The sequence below is a fragment of the Molossus molossus genome, unplaced genomic scaffold, assembly GCF_014108415.1.
Source record: "Molossus molossus isolate mMolMol1 unplaced genomic scaffold, mMolMol1.p scaffold_m16_p_18, whole genome shotgun sequence".
In the NCBI taxonomy this organism is placed as follows: Eukaryota; Metazoa; Chordata; class Mammalia; order Chiroptera; family Molossidae; genus Molossus; species Molossus molossus.
In genome coordinates, this window is record NW_023425353.1 from 28,960,571 (window position 1) to 28,978,224 (window position 17,654).

Genomic DNA, 17,654 nt, shown 5'->3' on the forward strand with positions numbered 1-17,654 from the left:
GCCGCTCCGAGCTCTGCACGCCTGGTAGCAGAGAACCGCCTCTCTACACTTCGTTTGCTCTCCGTTCAGCTAAATAATGATCTTGTTCAAATGTGCTTGGCTCAATATGGTGCTTGTTAAAAGCTTATTAGAGAAATAATCACCCTTGATGTGTCGGCTGTCAGACATCACCGTGGGGAATAAACGCCAAGGTCTTTGAAGTGGACGGGAGGAAGAAAACAACTTGGGTTGACAACGTATACATACACATAAATACCTAGCTGTGCACAGACAGCCGTCTTATATAGCGTACATATCTCCCACCACCAAGTTCACTCCATGCCCCTGGCGATTCCCAACCAATCAGAATCGGTTTGCAAGCCCTGGACTGAAAAAAAAAAAAAAAAGCCACTTGCGAAGGAGGTGTATACTGTCTCCCTTCACCACTCTGCCAGCTCACAGGGGGATGTGGATATTTCTGGAAATACTTTCTGTGTCCTCAGTCTCAGGCCTGCCTTTGGGGGTTTCTCAGGGCAGGAAAACTATGACTGAAGTCTGCTTGAAACCAGGGGCAGTGGAGAAATGCATGGGGCTGAAGCATGGACCTGCCACGCGGGCCTGCACCTATGGGTGGGAGGATGGGGCTAGGCGGCATCTTTGCAAGTAAGGAGGAAAGCAGGGCCCAGGGGCTCAGAGAGATCAGGGGAGCTCACATTCTCATACAGGAAAATATGTGTCACATGTGTCCAAGGTGGGGTGGGAAGGCAGGAGGGGGGACACCCTCATGTCAGAGGGGCCCTGTCCTAGAGACCCCAGATCTGACGAGCCCAAGGTTCTCAGGCCATTGGTCTCATCTATGGAGCAAACATCAGAATGCACAATGCTGAGGCACCCCTGAGCCCCCACCTCTAGGGTCCTATGGGCAAGGGTGACACCTTGGCAGGGACTCCAGCTGTGCCTAACCCTGGTCTATGGTGATCTCTGGAATCAGGACCTTGTGCTCTCCTCCAGGCTTGAAATGCCTCAGTTCAGAACCCCCACCTGCTTCCAAGAGGCCCCACAGAGGTCATGAGAAATTAGGTCAGGCGGAGCAGAAGGAGGTGTGTAAAATAAGATAAAAAACCTTCCAGGCAACTGACAGCCACCTTCAAAGTGAATTGGGCAGGACAAAAAAAGGGCAGAGAAGCCATAAAGGTGGACTTGAGGATCCCGGGAGCCTAAGGTTCTCTTCCCCATGTCTAAGCCACTGCAGTTTAAAGCTGTAGGTGCAGGATTTAGTGCATCGTGGCCAGTCCTTGAATTTAGGCACCTGAGATACTGTGGTTCTGAGGCTCTAGGATTCTAGCAACTGAAGACCTCACGCTTCTCAGATTCCCGAACTGTCTTGCTGGAGCTCCAGGGTCCCAGCCTAAGATCCCTGGCTGAGCAGAGTTCATGCATAATTCTAAGACTCTCTCCTTCACTTCCAAGTGTCCCGGGGAGGAGCACACTGCCAATGGGGCCCACACCCTGAGAGGGTGACAGTGTCCCTACGACCCACCCCCAAATCAGATCTGTCCTGTCCCAGAGGGCAGCCTGCCATGCCCGATGTCTTCCCCCACCCCAAGCCTACGGTGGTGCCTGACACAGAGTAGAGACTCAATAAATCCATAAACATCAGTGGAATGAATGAATGGGTTTGCTTAGAGGGAGCGCGCTGGGAGCAAAGTGCAAAATACAGAAACCAAAGCTGAGAAGGTGGTGATGGAATGCCGATTGGTGGCTGACTTGGGCCTGAGTTAGGAAAGTGGTTCTGTTTCGGAAACCATGAGTTTGCTGGGGAAGGGAGGGGAGGGGGGAAGACCACTCGAAAGTAGCTAAATATTCCCCAACTTAACCAAACCCATGTTTCTGCCACCCCTTGGGCCAGATTGCAATGAAAGTGTTTAAAATTTAGCTTTTGTACTCTTTAGTACTTGGGGGACATCTTGGTGGGGGGGGTCCGTTTTGGAAACCAGGCTCGTCCCCCCCCTCCAAAGCCCCTGGGGCCTGGCTTCATGCCTGCAGTACTCGGCTTACACACTAGGTGGCAGTGCCCACCACCACTGCCACCGATACCACCATACCTGACTCAGCCACATCAGCAATGTCCACCCCTTGCTCTTGTGCCATGAAGCCCAGGATGGAAAAAATTGCGAAGCCAGACACAAAACTGGTACCACTGTTCAGGCATCCCAGCAGCATACAGTCCCTAAGTTACACATATGTCAGGGAGCAAGTTAATTCACAACACAAGGAAGCCACGCTCCCTACTTCTTCTCTTTTTTCTTTAAACATCATCATCATTTCTAAGGTCCACCAGGCCCGCTGGCACAACACTTGCCTGTACGAGTTGTACTTGTACTTGTTGTAGCTCCCCAGTGAGGTCATGGCCCCCAGGCAGATGGCATAGGAGAAGAAGATCTGGGTCCCAGCATCGATCCATACCTATGGGGGTGCGGGGGTTAGGGGGCAAGGAGAGAAGGAGCCATTAGAGCTGGCCTCCTGTAGTAGGCAGGGTGGGTCCCTGGCCACCTGGTCACTGAGGACAGAATCTCAAAACGTGCAAATTCTCAATTGCAATCGGAGTGTCTGTGCTGAAATCCAAGGTGCCTTTCAAGACCACACTGAGCTTCAAGGAACCCAAGAAGTTAAAGAAACCCCAGTCACTCAGCATCGGGTTAAGAGTCTGAGCTTTTAAAGCGAATGGGTCTGGATTCCAACCACGAAATCATCGTGGACAAGTAAATATGACTCCCGAAGCCTCAGTTTGCACACTGTAAAATGGGCTCCACGGCCCTGCCCCACAGAGCTATTTTGCAGTTTCAAAGAATAAAGATTTAGCACAGTGCCAGTGGCAGCCCGTGAGTCAAGGCTGCTGTCAGGGGACCCTGAGTTGGAATGGAGAAGAATCCCCTAACGGTTAATGCAGGCAAAGCTGCTCCCAGAACCTTCCTTAGGAAGGTCTCCTTCTGGCCACAAAGCTGCCCTCCATGCTGTCCTCTGATACTGGCCAAGTCCCCGCCCCTCTACCTTCTGCCCATGGTGAGGAGAGAGGGGGGGAGAAACCCAAAGCAGCAACCTGAAGGCTGAGGATCCTGAGGACAAAATCATCTTTAAACAGGCCCATAAAATCTCCCAAGGTTTTCTCCAACCCCTGTGGTCACGTGGCTGAGTGCCCAGAGGTGAACACTCAGTACTGAGCCCTCAAGTGTCTAAGAGGTCACTAACTCCGAATTCCATCCCTGGCCAAGGAAGCCAGCGGCTCTCCCACCCCCACGATGCAGCCTTCTTGGCTGGTGCAGGCAGAGGCCAGCTCCAAGGAGACACTAGCTCAGAAAGACTTCTCTCTCTCTTCCCTGGCGCAGTGCCTAAAGAAGACTCTATAATTGGCCTGCCTCAGGAGTCCTCAACATGAAAAGATACACACGTAGCTGGAAAAGCCCATGAGCACTGTGAAGGATCCGCCACCACCCAGTGGAAAAGTACCAGGGGGTGACGGCTCAGCTAGATTTGTGCGCCCAAGAACCACAGCCCTGGGTAGGAGGGAGGACAGGCTGCCCCGCAGTACCTGTGGGTCCTGGAGGCGACTGATGTCAGGGTACAGATAGAACTTGATGCCTGCGCCTGCACCAGGCAGTGTCAGTCCACGAACCAGCAGCACCAGGAGCATAGCAAACGGGAAAGTGGCCGTGAAGTAGACAACCTGTGAGGGACAAGAGGGATTCATGGGGGCCTGTGTCACCTCCCACTGCTGTTAAATTAGAGCATCTTTCCCGAGGCAGGGTTCTGTGGCCAACCTTGCTGTTTCACCTGCTGTGTGACCTTAGGCATATTGTTTAACCTCTCTGAGCCACAGTTGCCTCACCTGTAACCTGGGTATAAGTACCTACACCTCATAGATTTACTGAGATTCAATGAAAAATTCTATAGATAGTTACTAAATAATTATATTTTAGAAATACAGTGCTGGACAAGACAGAACAAATCCCTGCCCTCACATTCTAGTGGGTAGAGATGGAAAATGCAAACGAAGAGAGTAAATCGTCGGAAAAGGCTTAGCCCAGCGGTGGCACGTGGCACTTAGTTCATATTCGCTATCAGTGTGACTCATGGTGAAAATCAGATAAGTGTGGGTTCAAATCCCGGTTCTATTCCCTCACTTGCAGTGTGACCTTGGGCATCATGCTTAACCTCTCTGGGCCTGTTGCCTCGTGTGTAAGAGATAAGAGAAACAAAAGGTCAGCATCAAGAGGTGAGATGAGGATTCAACAGGATGACGCTTCTGACATAATCAAGACAGCGCTTGTCTGGCAGTTGGGTGCTCGAGAAATGGACCTGTTTTTGACAGTATGATTTTGCAGGAAGCACAAGGGAACCTCTGGAAAGGACATGAGGCTTCTAAAGCCCCTCAGCCAGGGTGGGGAAAGGCCCTCCACTTCCTTGGAGCTATGGGAGGCCCACAGCCTTCCCTGGCTCACATAGCACATCCCAGCCAGGTCAAGGTCAATGCAAGGTGTGGACCAGAGATGACCCAGCCTGGGCCTTCCCATCCCCAGGGGCCTACCCTACTTTCTCTCCTTCTCCTGTCCTAAAAGCACTGGTCTCCAAACATCCTACAACCTCGGTTCTAGTGGATAGATTTCCCCATCTTTTTCTTCACAATGAGAAGATTCCAGGCAGGGTTTGTGCCTGGAAGGAGCTCAAAGGTGTGTGCCTGAATGGACAGTGAAATCCTGGCATTTCCAGCAAGGCACTGGCTGAGCGAGGGCTCCCCAGGCACAAGCCCACGTCACGTTCACCGTGCCCTCCAAATTAATACACTGGCTGCCTGTTGACAGGGGAACCGAGGCTTGGCAGGGCTCAGAGACTTGACCAGGATATCTGCAGAGCTCAGGGTCTGCACCCAGAGCCCCCGGCTCCCTCTGAGGGCCTTGGGGACCAAGAGACTAGGGAGGAACTACCACAGCCAATGCACCCGTTTTACAGGTGAGGAAACTAAGACTGAGAACAGGACAAATGTGCTGTGGTGCTGCGGGGAGAAGGCAGTGCCAGGAATCCTTGATGAAGCCGAATTCTCAGGTAGCCACCATCCGTTTGTGTAAAAACAATCAGAAAGGGGCTTTGGAAAAAGGCTAAAATGAAGCTCTCAGGACCTGTCTTACTCAGCCGCCCTCAGCTAATACCACCTGCCAGCATTTATTGAGTGCTTACTGCATGCCCGGCGCCATCCCAAGTGCAGTAACATCTATGTGCAGTTGGTTCTGCCTATCCACATGTTGAGGTAGGTGTTACTACTATCCCCGTGTTGAAGGCAAGGAAACAGGTCCAGAGAGAGTCCACCACTTGCCCACACAGGTGACATGGCACTTAAGTGGCGGAGTGAGATGTGCCCGGAGCCGCCTCTGAACGACAGCACCGAGCCGCGCGAAGCCCTTCCGCCTGCCGCTCAGTCGATCCTCCCAAAGGCCTGAGGGAGACCAGCTTTACTGAGAGACCTTGAGCAAGTTCCTGTCCCTCTCTGGGCTTCAGCCCCCACCGGTGCAGCTCTGAGGTCCCCTCCAGGGCAAGGGGCGGAGTGGCAGAAGGTGTCAGCTTGGGATCTCCCAGACTGGGGCTCGGACAGTTCCTGCCACTTCCCAGCCGGGCCGCCGGGCCTCAGCTCCCGGGTGTAGGAGGGACATGAGTGTGCTCACCTCTCCGGACACTTGGCGCCTGGTGAGCCCTGAAGACACCTTAGCGGGGCTACTCTCCTGATGGTCCCATAAGGCGGTGGGCCTGCTTCTGCCTCTGCTGCACTCTCCCCAGACACCCTTTCTCCTCCAGCCTCAGTTTCCCCAGCCACCCTTAGTCCCTTCTCCTGAGGCAGAGAGCCCTACTTCCCAAGGACAAGAAGGCAGACGTGGAGGGTGGGAGCAGGGCAGGAAGCCCCAGAAGGGGTGAAAGAAGAAACCCAGTGAGCTGCTCCTCCCTTCCTGCGGACAGGCCTCTGACCAGTTCCCACCTCTGGGCCCTGCCGTGGCCACACCCGGGGCAGCCGAACAATAGCTGCTGACAGCAGGCCATCCCCAGAGGGCGGCTACTTCAAAGCTAGCTGGGCTCCACTGGGCTGGACAACCAGGCGGTGGCCAGAGGGCTTTGTGTCAGGGACACAGGACACCAGCGGGGGATGGGGGTGGCGGCCCTTGTTTTCCTGTATGTACTTTGTTTCACAAGCACTTACGTAGCGCTTCCTGTGTGCCAGGCACTATGCTAAGAGCTTTATGCGTGTTAACTCACTTAGTCCTCACGACCCGAAAAGGTAGACGAGGAAACTGAGGCTCCGAGAGGTGGCGTCAGCTGCCCGGGGTTCCGGAGCTAGCAGAGGTGGGATGCGATCCAGGCCAGCCTGCCTCGGAGTCCTGTCTCGTGTTCTTCCCAAATCCAGAACAGGACTGCCCCACCTGGCCGCCTCACCTCGGCTGCCTCCTCACAAAGCCACCCTTGTTTTGCAGAATTTGCCGCTCTAAGGACAGACAAGCCCCTGAGAGCTATTCTCTCAACTTTTCCGTGACTCCCCCGGGATGCTTGTGGGAGAGGCTGGTGCCAACCGCCGCCAGTGGGCCTCTGGCAGTGGCCCAGCAGGCCTTGCCACAGGACGTGGTAGTTTTCCACTCTTGCTGGCAAACCTCTGTGGCTCCTCTGAGCCCTCGACCCAAATGCCCTATGGCCCAACTACCCTGGAAACTTGCAACTCTTCCTCATTCTCTAGTGACAGTGGGGAGAGGGTGGCCCGCGAGGCGGGAGAGTTGGGCTAGTCTCCTGCTGCCCTGAGCGTCCTTTGGGGGTGCAGACCTGGGCAGGTGAGGCTGTGGGTTGGTGCCCAGTGTTCAGCAGGCCCTGAGGGTCCTCACAGCACCCCTGTGTGTTGGCGGGGGGGGGGGGGGGGAGATGGCATTGCCAATTCACTTCAGACAAGGGGAAAATGAGGCTCAGAGGGGGGAAGGGATTTGCCCACAGTCATGCACCTTGTGGGGAGCAGAGCTGAGACCCAAAACCAGGTCTGGCTCTGACCACCACCCCTGCTTTATTTCTAAACTGGATGAAGAGCTGCCCTGGAGGCTAGTGATGGAGAGGCGCCGCCTGAGGACACGTGTGCTCTGTCCCTCCTTTGGGTCCACAGGATGGTAGTGCCTGTGTGAGGGTCTGGGTCTGGACTTTTGTCACCTTCCTGGACCTCGGTCTGTGGCTAGGCTGGAAACCACGCAAGTGGTGGGCAGGCAGGCGGTGGAGCTTGAGCCTAACTGTGCTTTTGTCTTGGCTTCTTTGGGCTGGCCCAGACCCTGCTATTGTTCTGGGAGCCACACCTGCCCCTCAGGGGCCTGGAGCTGCCAGAGGAGGAGGATGTCTCTAGGGGCAGGCCAGGGGACCTCTGGCACCCGAACTCTGCTTTGCTTTGATTCTATTCTCCTCCTCCCTCTATTGTCTCTCAAACGTTGCCCACTGTTCTTGGTCAACATTGGCCTCCTCCATCAGAGCGGGGGCTCCTCAAGGGTCTGGGTCAGACACGCCTCAGGGCCTTTGCACTAGCTGTTCTCTCTCCCTGGAGTTTTTTCTCCTCCAGATATCCACACGGCTCACCCACTCACTTCCTTCAGATCTTTGCCCGAAGTCTCCTTCTCGGTGAACCTTGCCTGGCCACCCTGTTAACACTGCAGCCAATACTCCCTGTTCTCCTTTGCCTCATTCTTCTTCTTCGTAGGTCTTGTCACTACCTTATTCCTATGCACGGGGGGGGCAAAAGTAGGCTTACAGCTGCTCGAATGGAAGATAATACAATAATTATCCAATAATAGAAGAAACTGTTTCACATGCTCACAACTGTAAACCTACTTTAGCCCTACCCTGTATTTCGCATTCCCCTTGTTACAACCAATGAGCCTGGCAGCGCTGGGACCACAGGGATCTTGTGTTTTGTTGACCCCTGCACATCCCCAGGCCCCACTTCTACAACAGCGCTTGGCAGACATAGAAGCTCGAAGCTTATGGTCACGTCCCCAGCAATGCTCGGGACCAGTGCTCCAGAGAAACTTCCTGACAGACTCACCTCCATGTGGGGAACGGAGGCAGGGCGAGCAAGGGGCTGGCTTACTGCATAGGGTATGCTAAGCATTGTGCAGGGTGTGAGCCCACCTCATTTTAACCCTCTCTACCACCTGTTTTCTAGATGAGGAAACTGAGGTTCAGAGGTGAGGGAGAGACCTTGGACAAGTCACTTCACCTCTCCCAGCTCAGTTCCCTCACCACTTAAAGAGAGGAGGTGATGAGATGGGACAACACAGGCGGATGAGCTGGAGGGAGCTGTGGGAATAACTCGAGGCGCCCTGTTCTGCCCGTCCTGGGGGACGATGTGAGCTGGAGGTGGAGATGCGGGTGGAGATCTTGGAAGCCCGGCCTACTTCCCTTCCATCTTGGGTTTTAGGATCACAGGGTAGTTCTGCCCTTAGAAACAGGCAGAGAGCATGGGGGTGGGGGGGGGCAGGCCCCCATTTCAAAATCATTCCCATTCTGCCTCTGCAACCATGGGGCCCAGATCTCGCCCAGCTGAAATCTGTTCAGATCCACGGTTTTGCCCAAGGGGCTCTTCAGTTGTGGTAACTCCAAATTCTGGGGCAGCCAAGGCCCCTTCTCCGAACGACTTCACCACTGCTCACCGCTGTACCTCAAATGGCACTTTAACATACTCTTTTGACCTTTGGGGGCTTTTGATCTTAGATTTCCCCCTATCAAGATGCAAACGATGAGGGGAAATAACAGATGGGTGTAAAGGCAGACCACGCCCACAGCCTCGCTATGGCTTCGTGCCGGTTCCGGCTCACACGTCTGACCACAACAGACCACTCTGCACTGACACTGTCATTAGACTGACCAGTTAGCAGGTAACTGTTCAGCTCTGTTAACACAGAACATTTTTGTTATAGGCTAACATTTTCATTATTGCCAGTATATATCAATATATTCCTAAAATCTTAATTATAAGCTAACATTTTAATTATCCACTACCACCTTTGTTAATAGCTAACATCCTGGTCATCATGTAACACATTAATCAGCAGTTCAGTTCTGGCTAACATTTTGGTTAACAACTACCATCTTGGTTATGAGTGAATGACTTAATCATCAGTGAAAGCTTTCCTTAATAAGGAACATATTAATTACCAGCTAAAATGTTAGTAGCAAGATAATTCAGTGAATTTGACTTAGCAGCAAAAATCCAAGGCAATGCTTCTCAAACCCCAAGGTGCATTTGTGTTATCTTGGCTACTGCTCAAATGCGGTTTCTGATTCTGCAGGTCCAGGGCAGGCCCACTGGGTCTGCGTGTCTAACAAGCCCCCAGCGGGTGCTGACGCTGCTGGTCAGGGCACATCGCAAAGCAAAGGTCCCCATTGTCCATTAAGAGCTGGTAACTAAGAGCAGAACTACAGAAAACCTCGTGTCCAGCTAACTTACTGGTTACAACCACATCCATCACGGCCGACACCTCGATGGGGGAACAGTGGTGTCTGGGAGCGTGTGCAGGCTCCAGAGAAAGCTTGATGGTGCGTTCCATTTTCAGGAATTTTGTGAGCTGGTTGTTAAACCATCAATAACTTCAAATCAGACATGGTGGGAGTCTTTGCACCGAACAATGAGGGGATGTCACAAACCAGGGCTTTGCTTGTTTTTTGAGGACTGGATTATCAGCCCGAACCCCCTCCTGGGTCAGGGCCAGTTTCGGGCAGGAAGGGCTCTGGCGAGGGCCAGTCTCCATGAGGCCGGGGAGGGACAGAAGCACGACTCACCTTCCCCGTGGACTTGACGCCCTTCCAGATGCAGAAGAAACAGACCAACCAGACGAAAAGAAGGCAGAGAGCAAGGTCCCACTTCAGTGAGCCGGGGCTGTCGATTCCAGAAGACAAGCTGAGCACGTTGCGCCTTAAAGCAAACAGGTACAGGTCAGTCGGGCCAAGGTCTGGGGTTCAAATCCTAGATCATGTGCAGATTTGCACAGGTCACCTGTCCTGGAAGCCTCGTTGGCCTTGGGAAATAGCTAACACCCTTGTCACCGAGGTGTGGGGAAGTCAACCAGGGGATGAATTCAAACTCCTAAGTCAGGTGAACCTGGGTTCAACCCAGCCTGGCCTTGGACAAGTTAAGTAAACCCCTAGGCCTCAGTTTCTTCATCTGTAAAATGGGTACTGATTTCCATACTTGATTCTCAGCAGACCCTTCTGCACTGGGTTCAGAAACCCAGCTCCACCGTGTAATCACTGAGTCTGGGCTACTTACCCAACCTCCCAGACCTCAGACACATCTGTAAACTGGAAATAGCTACCATCTCCCAACATGCTGTCCTGCACTTCTTTTATTTTATTCACCTGTTTCTCATCTGGCTCTCACTAAAATGAAAGCCTCAAGGGGGACAGCGTGTCCATCTGTGGCTGTAGAACACCCACCCACCTCCTTGCCTGGACTGTTGTCAGGAGAAAACCCACGTAAAGTATGAACTACGGGGTCAGGGGTTGCAGCCAGCCCTCGAGAAACGGTAGCTGTTGCCGTCATGACGCTAAGAGGCCTGGAGCAGCTCTTGGCCCCCAGGGTTGTGAAGGTCTCAAAAGGAGGCAGGTAGACCATTTGAAGGACAATCGGCACAAGGCAGCCACCAACCCTGCCCAGCATCACACGGCACAGCCTGAATCTTTGCAGTCCAAGAACCTTGCTGATGCACACAAGTGCCTACTCACAGACACACTGGCAGGGGGAAGATGCTATCTGAAGCCAGGGCAGGGCAGCACAGGGTGCAGATGGCTCAGAAGACCATGCAACTTAATGCCCAGAAACGTCCCCATTGTCCCAGAGCTCTGACTGCTGCAGTACTGACCAAGGGCAGCCACGGAGCAAAGGGACACTCGCCCTGCCCACCAGTCCACTGGAACCACTGACCCACCAAATCTCCAGGCCATGAACCATGGGAGACAGAGCGCTTATGCTCCCCTGGGAGATGCTGGGTTCCTTCTAACAAAAGTCAGCTCACTATTTGAAGGCCACACTCTTGAGCAGGAGAGGCAGGAAGAGGAGTGTGCCTCAGTTTCCTCATCTGTAAAACATGAACAGCTCCTGCCCATGATGCTGCTAGGAATGCCTTCCAGATAGATCCTTAGCTCTCAGCCAGTTGAGGGATGTTCCCTATGGTCAGGGCTCTGGGACATGTTTTCATAGCCTCTTTTCTTTCCCCTACAGAAGCTCCAATACGAGGACCTTGAATAAATCCAAAATTTCCACGTAAGTGGCATTCAAGCCAGGCCTTGCTTTGCTGTGCTCCCGGCACCTAAAACAGCATGTGGCACATAGTAGGGCATCAATAAGTGCGTGCTGAGTGAATGACAGGACTTAACTGAGGTGAATGGAAAGTTTGCATGTCACTCTGGACCAACCCACGAAACACCTCCACTAGCACATCTTAAGAAAGGGCAGTTTTCCTTTGTCTTTTTCTTCCTGGTCAACTTGACATCAGTGGGCTTCCCACTGGCTCCTAGGACAGTATGTGCTCATGGAAACACCAAGGCCTTTTCCGGTTATCTCATGGGATCCAGGGCCCAGAGGTCATTTGCCCCTTTTTATTGAGAGAGAGAGGAAGAAAGAAGAGGGAGGGAGAGAGAGAGAGAGAGAGAGAGAGAGAGAGAGAGAGAGAGAGAGAAAGAGAGAGAGAAACATCGATGTGAGAGAGACACATCGGCTGGTTGCCACCCACACGACCCCAACTGGGGCCAGGGACAAACTGCAACCGAGGTATGTGCCCTTAGTGGGAACCAAACCCAGGACTCTCTGGTCCGCGGGCTGATGCTCTAACTGCTGAGCCAAACCGGCCAGGGCTCATTTGCCCCTTTTTACAGACAGGAAAAACAAGGTTTGGAGGATCCAACTGCCCACCAACACAGACAGCAGGGGGCAGAGCTGCCACCTACACCCAGGCCCATTTGACTCCAAAAGCCAGCACCCCCTGGACTCCACCTGTCCCGGATTCACAGAGAAAACAGAGCCTAAACTTTGAAAAGAATCTCTCCAGTCCCTGCTGCAGGCCGGGGTCACCTGGAACCTCGGGGCAGGGGAACATGAACATCCCCATAAGGCAGGGCTGGCAGCCAACTGCATCCCAGCTGGGGCCCGGCCAAGCACGTGGATCTGGCGGCTGCAGCAGCTTTAGAACAAAAAGCCCTTCCCCGGGCAGCCTCCAGAGCTCATTGCCTTCAATGGAGGCCCAGGGCATGCTGGGCAGTGGCCCAAGGCTTCCTTGTGAATGGGCAGCATAGGGAGAGCGCGTCCCACTCCACAATGCCAAGCACACAGTCCTCGTGCTTCCAGAGAGCCTTCCCTTTGCTCCACAGGTGACTGACCAGAGGCCCTGGATGTCATCCTGGGGTGACAAGTCTGGCTTGACTACCAGACTCAAGACATCCCAAGGACAAGAACCTCACGGACAGTCACACAGTAGGTGCTCAGTCATAAGACGGCCTTTTCTTTTCGCCTTAAGGGCAACTTGGCCAAGAAGCTGGAAACCCCGGAGCCAGCATGTGACAAGCCCACAGTCCACTGGTACCTCCCCGCCTTCCACCACCATCGTTCTGGGAAAACCGGCGGCGCCCACGTCGAGTGCAAGGCTCGCTCCGGACAACTGACCAGCTAGGCGGGCCACCGCCAGGAAACTGCGTGGGAACTCGCTCTTCCCCTAACTGGTGGCTATCTCCTTGTAGGATCTCACTGCCTCCGGTGTCAACGTGGGGCACGTTTTCTTGGATCCAGCAATTCCATTCCCAAGGCTCTCCCCCTCCAGTTACACTTGCACATGTGGCCGAAGGCAGGTCCACCCTGCAGCGCTGTCTGCAAGAGTGAAAAATTGGAAACCACCCAAATGGCCAACAGTAGGGTCAGAGCCGACACAAAGACACACAGAGGAACGCGGCAGCCCAGCCCAGGGGACGGCGGGAAAGCTCCCTGGGACTGATAAGGAACTCCCTCCTGAGATAAGGGAACAAAGCAAGGTGAGGAAGGCGCAGGGCTCGCTCCCCGTTGTGTACAAAGGGATGAATGCACTTTGTGCTGGAACTCACAGGCCCCTCTCGCAGGGCACAGACTCCGGTTGTGTCACTGCCGGGGGTGGGGGGGCCGCGGGGGGATGCGGGGGAAGGGGACTCACTTGGCATTCCATATATTTGTTCATTGTTTGAATGTTTTTACTGTGCACACATCACCTTTATACAAGTTATTTTAAATTCTAGAAAATGTTTGTCATGGGCCATGCAGACATCCTAGGAATGAAATAAATGTCTCATCAATCACAGGTTGTCATAACAGAGCCTGACATGGGCTCGGGGCCAAAAGGACTGACATCCTTTCCAAGGGTGTCTCAAGAGTAGCCATGGAGGCCAGAAAGTGTGTGGTCTATCTGAATCCCTTTTTGAGGGGACCCCATTCAAAGGACCCTCCACAAGCCCCTTCCCTGCCAGACCCCATGGCCTCAGGCACACAGCAGACCGGGATCTGTTGGGCCTTCCCCCGTGCCGCGTGGGAGTGCTCAGTAAACTAGCGCCGTGCCCCAGAGGGACTGCCATGATGCACTGCCCCTCACAGGTGCCTCCTCACCACGCCAGGAGACTGTACAGGTGACCTCAAATCTGGCCACCTCTCCCCAACTCCACCGCCACCACCCCACTGCTTTCCAGGCAGTCTTCCTGCCTCCATTCTCAATCCCCAGTTTGTTCTCATCAATCTGTCAATACTCAAGTCAGGTCACCCTCTCCTCTGCTCTACATCCTCCCATGGCTCCCACCTACCTGGCCAATGAGGTCCTCCCAACTTGCCCTATTCTTTCTTGCCTCCCTGAATGTGACCAAACACTCTATCATTTAGACCCAGACACCTCAAAGGAGGGTGGTGCTATTAATACCGGGACCACAGGTGTAAACGGGACAAGTCCAGGTCAAACTGCATGTACAGTAGGTGGTCCCATCTCGAACCTCATCCCGTATGGCCCCTTCACTTCCTCTTTTATCCACTGGCTTCTGGAATGTTCCCAGAAAACATGGAGCATGCTCTTGCCTCTGGATCTCTGAACTGGCTGTTCCCTAGACCACTTGTGACATGACACGCACCCCCCACCTGCTTCAGGTCTCTGTTCAAATGCCACTTCACCTGGCCACTCTATGTAGGAAGCATCCCTGGTCACTCTCCTGTCCCCGCCCTGGCCTTCTCTTACACCACTTGTCACTTTTCTATGTCATCTGTGGTATCTGTTTAATGTCTGTCTGTCCTACTAAAACGACATCTCCATGGAGGCAGGGCCTGTGTCTGTCTTGATCACAGCTGGATCCAGAACAGTGCCTGGCACACAGTAGGTGCTCAGTAGACATTAGTTGAGTAAATTAATTAGACCCATTTGGTTGATGTGGAAACAGAGGCTCAGAGAGGTCCAGGAATTCACCTGAAATTACCCAGATAAAAATCAACCCTAGGTCCGGTTCTTTTTCTGATGCTACCCTGGGGACCAGCTACCAGTGTGCTGGGTCCTACACTGCCCTTCATGGGGTCCACAGCACCCCAAACTTCCCTGCATCGCTAATACAGAGGGAGGAGATACAGAGGTAAGCTGCATTCTTGTCCAAGAATAGTAATGATTCATTCCAGGGTGGGATCCAAAAAAGAATTGCCTGGACGTCTGTTTTGAGTCGGCCAGCCTGCTGCCGTCCAGCCGGCACTCAGAGATGTAAATACGTCCTCCGAGTGGGCCAAATCGTTTCCTTTTGACTGCCGGCCAGCCATTTATTGGCGATGGCTCTTCCCTGGAGACTGATGGAAGCAACAATTATAAAAGAGCCCATCCGCCCTAAGCATGGGGCCACACAAGGCTTTCTCTCCCGCCTCCCTCTTCTAACAGCTGCAGGGTAAGATTGGCTGAGCGGGGCTTGTTTGCAAATATGACTCATTTCTTTGATTCTAATAAAGTCTAATGATACGTGCTGAGCTCCCAGAGGGCTCTGGAGGAACCGGGGAGGAAGGCATGGCTCCAGCCTGAGGGAGGGCATTCGGCCAGATCTAGCCCCGCCTGTCTTCCAGGGCAGGGGCGGGGGGCGGGGGAGCACGACCCTCAGGTCAGAGGTGACCCCAGAGCAGGACGAAGTTGACCAGAAGAAGAGGCTCTGCATCCCCATCATACAGTGACTCAGAGTTCAATTATAAAGCCAGCATGTAATGACTGTCTCAGGAGCCCAGGTGGCTTTCCCAGGGATCTGGTCAGGGCATCACACTGGCTTCTGCTGAGCACGGCACTTTAGCATCGCAGATGGGTGGGCACGGGGGATCCAGGCCAAGAGAAGGCCCCACGCATGACCTCAGAGTGGGGGCACACACCCGGCACAGTGTTACCTGTGACAGTGGACTTACAGCTAAGGAAACACAGCCACTGGAGGTGGCAGCCAGAATCTGAGGTCAGAGCTGGGAACTCTGCTATGTCTAGCTGCTGAGTAACCTTTGGCAAGTCAGTTACCCTCTCTGGTCCTCAGTGTCCTATCTAATAAGCCATGCCCGAGGCCCCGTCTTAGCTTCTGTAACACTGAAGCCAGACTGTGAGGTGCTGGGACCATGCTCTCTCTGATCTCTGGACAGGTGACTGCCCCGAGGATTTGCAGCTGGAACATGTGGGAGCCAGAGTCAGTCTCCCCCTCTAAGGGATGGGAGCATCACCCACTGCTCGCTACTACCTCCTCCCATAAACTGGAGGGCACAGGGCTCATAGACAAGGTCCCTCTGCCCAGGGCCAGAAGGAAGTTTCAGGTCCCAAGGTGTCTCGTTGTCTTGATTCCCAGGGAGCTCCTGAGCACCCGCCAGGCACCGTTTGCCCAGGGAAACGGCCGCTTGGAGACCCGTGCCTCTGCTGCTGCTGAGGGGAGTGAAAGGAAACAATGGCTAGGACCGGGCTCCATCTGAGGGGCATGGGCACCTCAGCAAGCCTTTCTCAAGGAAAACCCCACCGCTGGTCTCTATGGAGCTGGTAGCTATTTTCAGGGGAAAGCATATAAGCTAAGTTTCGCCCCAAAGGGAACCCAGGCCCGCTGATGGCTGAGCCCTCGGAGGCCCTGTATACAGTCAGTGCATAATACCTGTCCCAGCCTTTCCCCCACGAGTGTGTTGTTTAAGCAATGTTCAGAAAACACAGATTCAAGCACATCACTCCCCTTCTCATACTCCTTCCATGGTTCCCCCTTCTAGAGAACAAAGCTCAAACTTAGCCTAACATTCGAGGCCTCCTTCCTTGACCCTATGTATCCTATGCTCTGCCCCAACCAATGACTTGCTGTTCCCAAAACAGTCATGTGCTCTCAGGATGCATGGGTTGTTCCTTCTGCCCAGATGTCCTTTCTCTCTCCTTTTCAGCCTAGTGAGCTTCTACTCATCCCTCAAAGCCCAGCTCTTATGGCCATTTGCAGATGGGAAAATGAGGCCAGAGAGGGATAGTAACTTTCTGCTCAGGGCTACACAGTTGAATGGATGCAGACATGCAATTAATAAGGAGAATCAGCCATCGGGGAGCATTTACTATGTTGAAACGCTTAAAATCCGCTCTGGCTCGAGGAGATCACAGTGTGGGAAAAGCCATGAGGACTCTGAGCTGGGAAATGACATGTCTGGGTTCACAACTGCTTGCAGAGATGCCAGGGCAAGGCGGGGAATGCAGTGCTGGGGCCTGGGAGAGTCAGGAGGGGCCCCAAGGTGGAGGGAGGAGGTTACAGTGTAAGTGGGGAGTGTGGTCAGGCTCTGAATATACTTTAAAGGGAGAGCCAGGAGGACCTGTGAATTGGAAGTGGGATTTCTGGTAGAAAGCAGTTTGGGAATCACCCCATTTACAGGGCCTCTGTAAAGATAAAATGAAAAGTTAGGGGCAAGACCCTGGCACAATGTTCATGGGAGTCGGTCATTCCACATTCGTTATCTTTTCCTCTTTCGTGACCAAGAGAAGAGAAGGCTCTTGAGGGCAGGCGGCCAGGCCCCTGTCGTCCACTGTGCCTGACTCAGGCAGGCACTGAGCGGAAGGCCCTGGCCCAGCTCACTGGCCTCAGCCTCTGCTCACACAGGCGGCCGGCCGGGTCCTCTCACCTAAACCTGCTTCCCAGGCTCCTCCTCTGTGGCTCCAGTCCTCCAGTGTGCTGGAAAGAGGGCGAGTTACTTCTGGATGTTCAGGCGGCGTACAGCTCTGCTAGAACCCAGGAGGAGGGGCGCGAAGGCTGGAGTGGGAAGGGAGCACCAGACAGGTGGCCAGAGCTGTCTGGACTGAGCAAGTCTATCTGGATCACATAGGGCTTAGGAAGGTGCCTGCAGGACCAGGAAATGTGCAAAGATAATCACTCTCTTAACGTCTGCCGGGCAGGAAGGAGAGCTGGGGCACTCAGAATGGGATCTGGAAGGTAAGGGACCTAGAATCCCCCAGGAGGGCCCAGCCTGGGACACAGGCAGAGAGAAGACTAGACGCACCGAGGACCTCACTGCCCATGTGAGCATCTTCAAGAGCCCTCGGGAGATGAGCAAAGAGGAACCCCTTCGCAATATGGGGGACAATATGGGCATTCACGAGGGGGCCTTTCTCAGT

At 53.8% G+C, this 17,654-nt stretch overlaps 1 protein-coding gene across 4 annotated transcripts in view; it reads right to left on the reverse strand.

Annotated features, from left to right (window-relative positions):
- The window catches only part of SLC6A6 (solute carrier family 6 member 6), a 79,579-nt gene that overhangs the window by 12,996 nt on the left and 48,929 nt on the right, over window positions 1-17,654 (reverse strand). For all 4 annotated transcript variants that reach the window (XM_036266454.1, XM_036266452.1, XM_036266453.1 and 1 more), the window contains 4 exons: window positions 9,820-9,952; window positions 3,569-3,703; window positions 2,342-2,445; window positions 2,085-2,209 (listed from right to left, as the gene is read on the reverse strand). In XM_036266454.1, coding sequence (XP_036122347.1) covers window positions 2,085-2,209; window positions 2,342-2,445; window positions 3,569-3,703; window positions 9,820-9,952 — 497 coding nt within the window. The remainder of the gene's footprint in view (window positions 1-2,084; window positions 2,210-2,341; window positions 2,446-3,568; window positions 3,704-9,819; window positions 9,953-17,654) is intronic.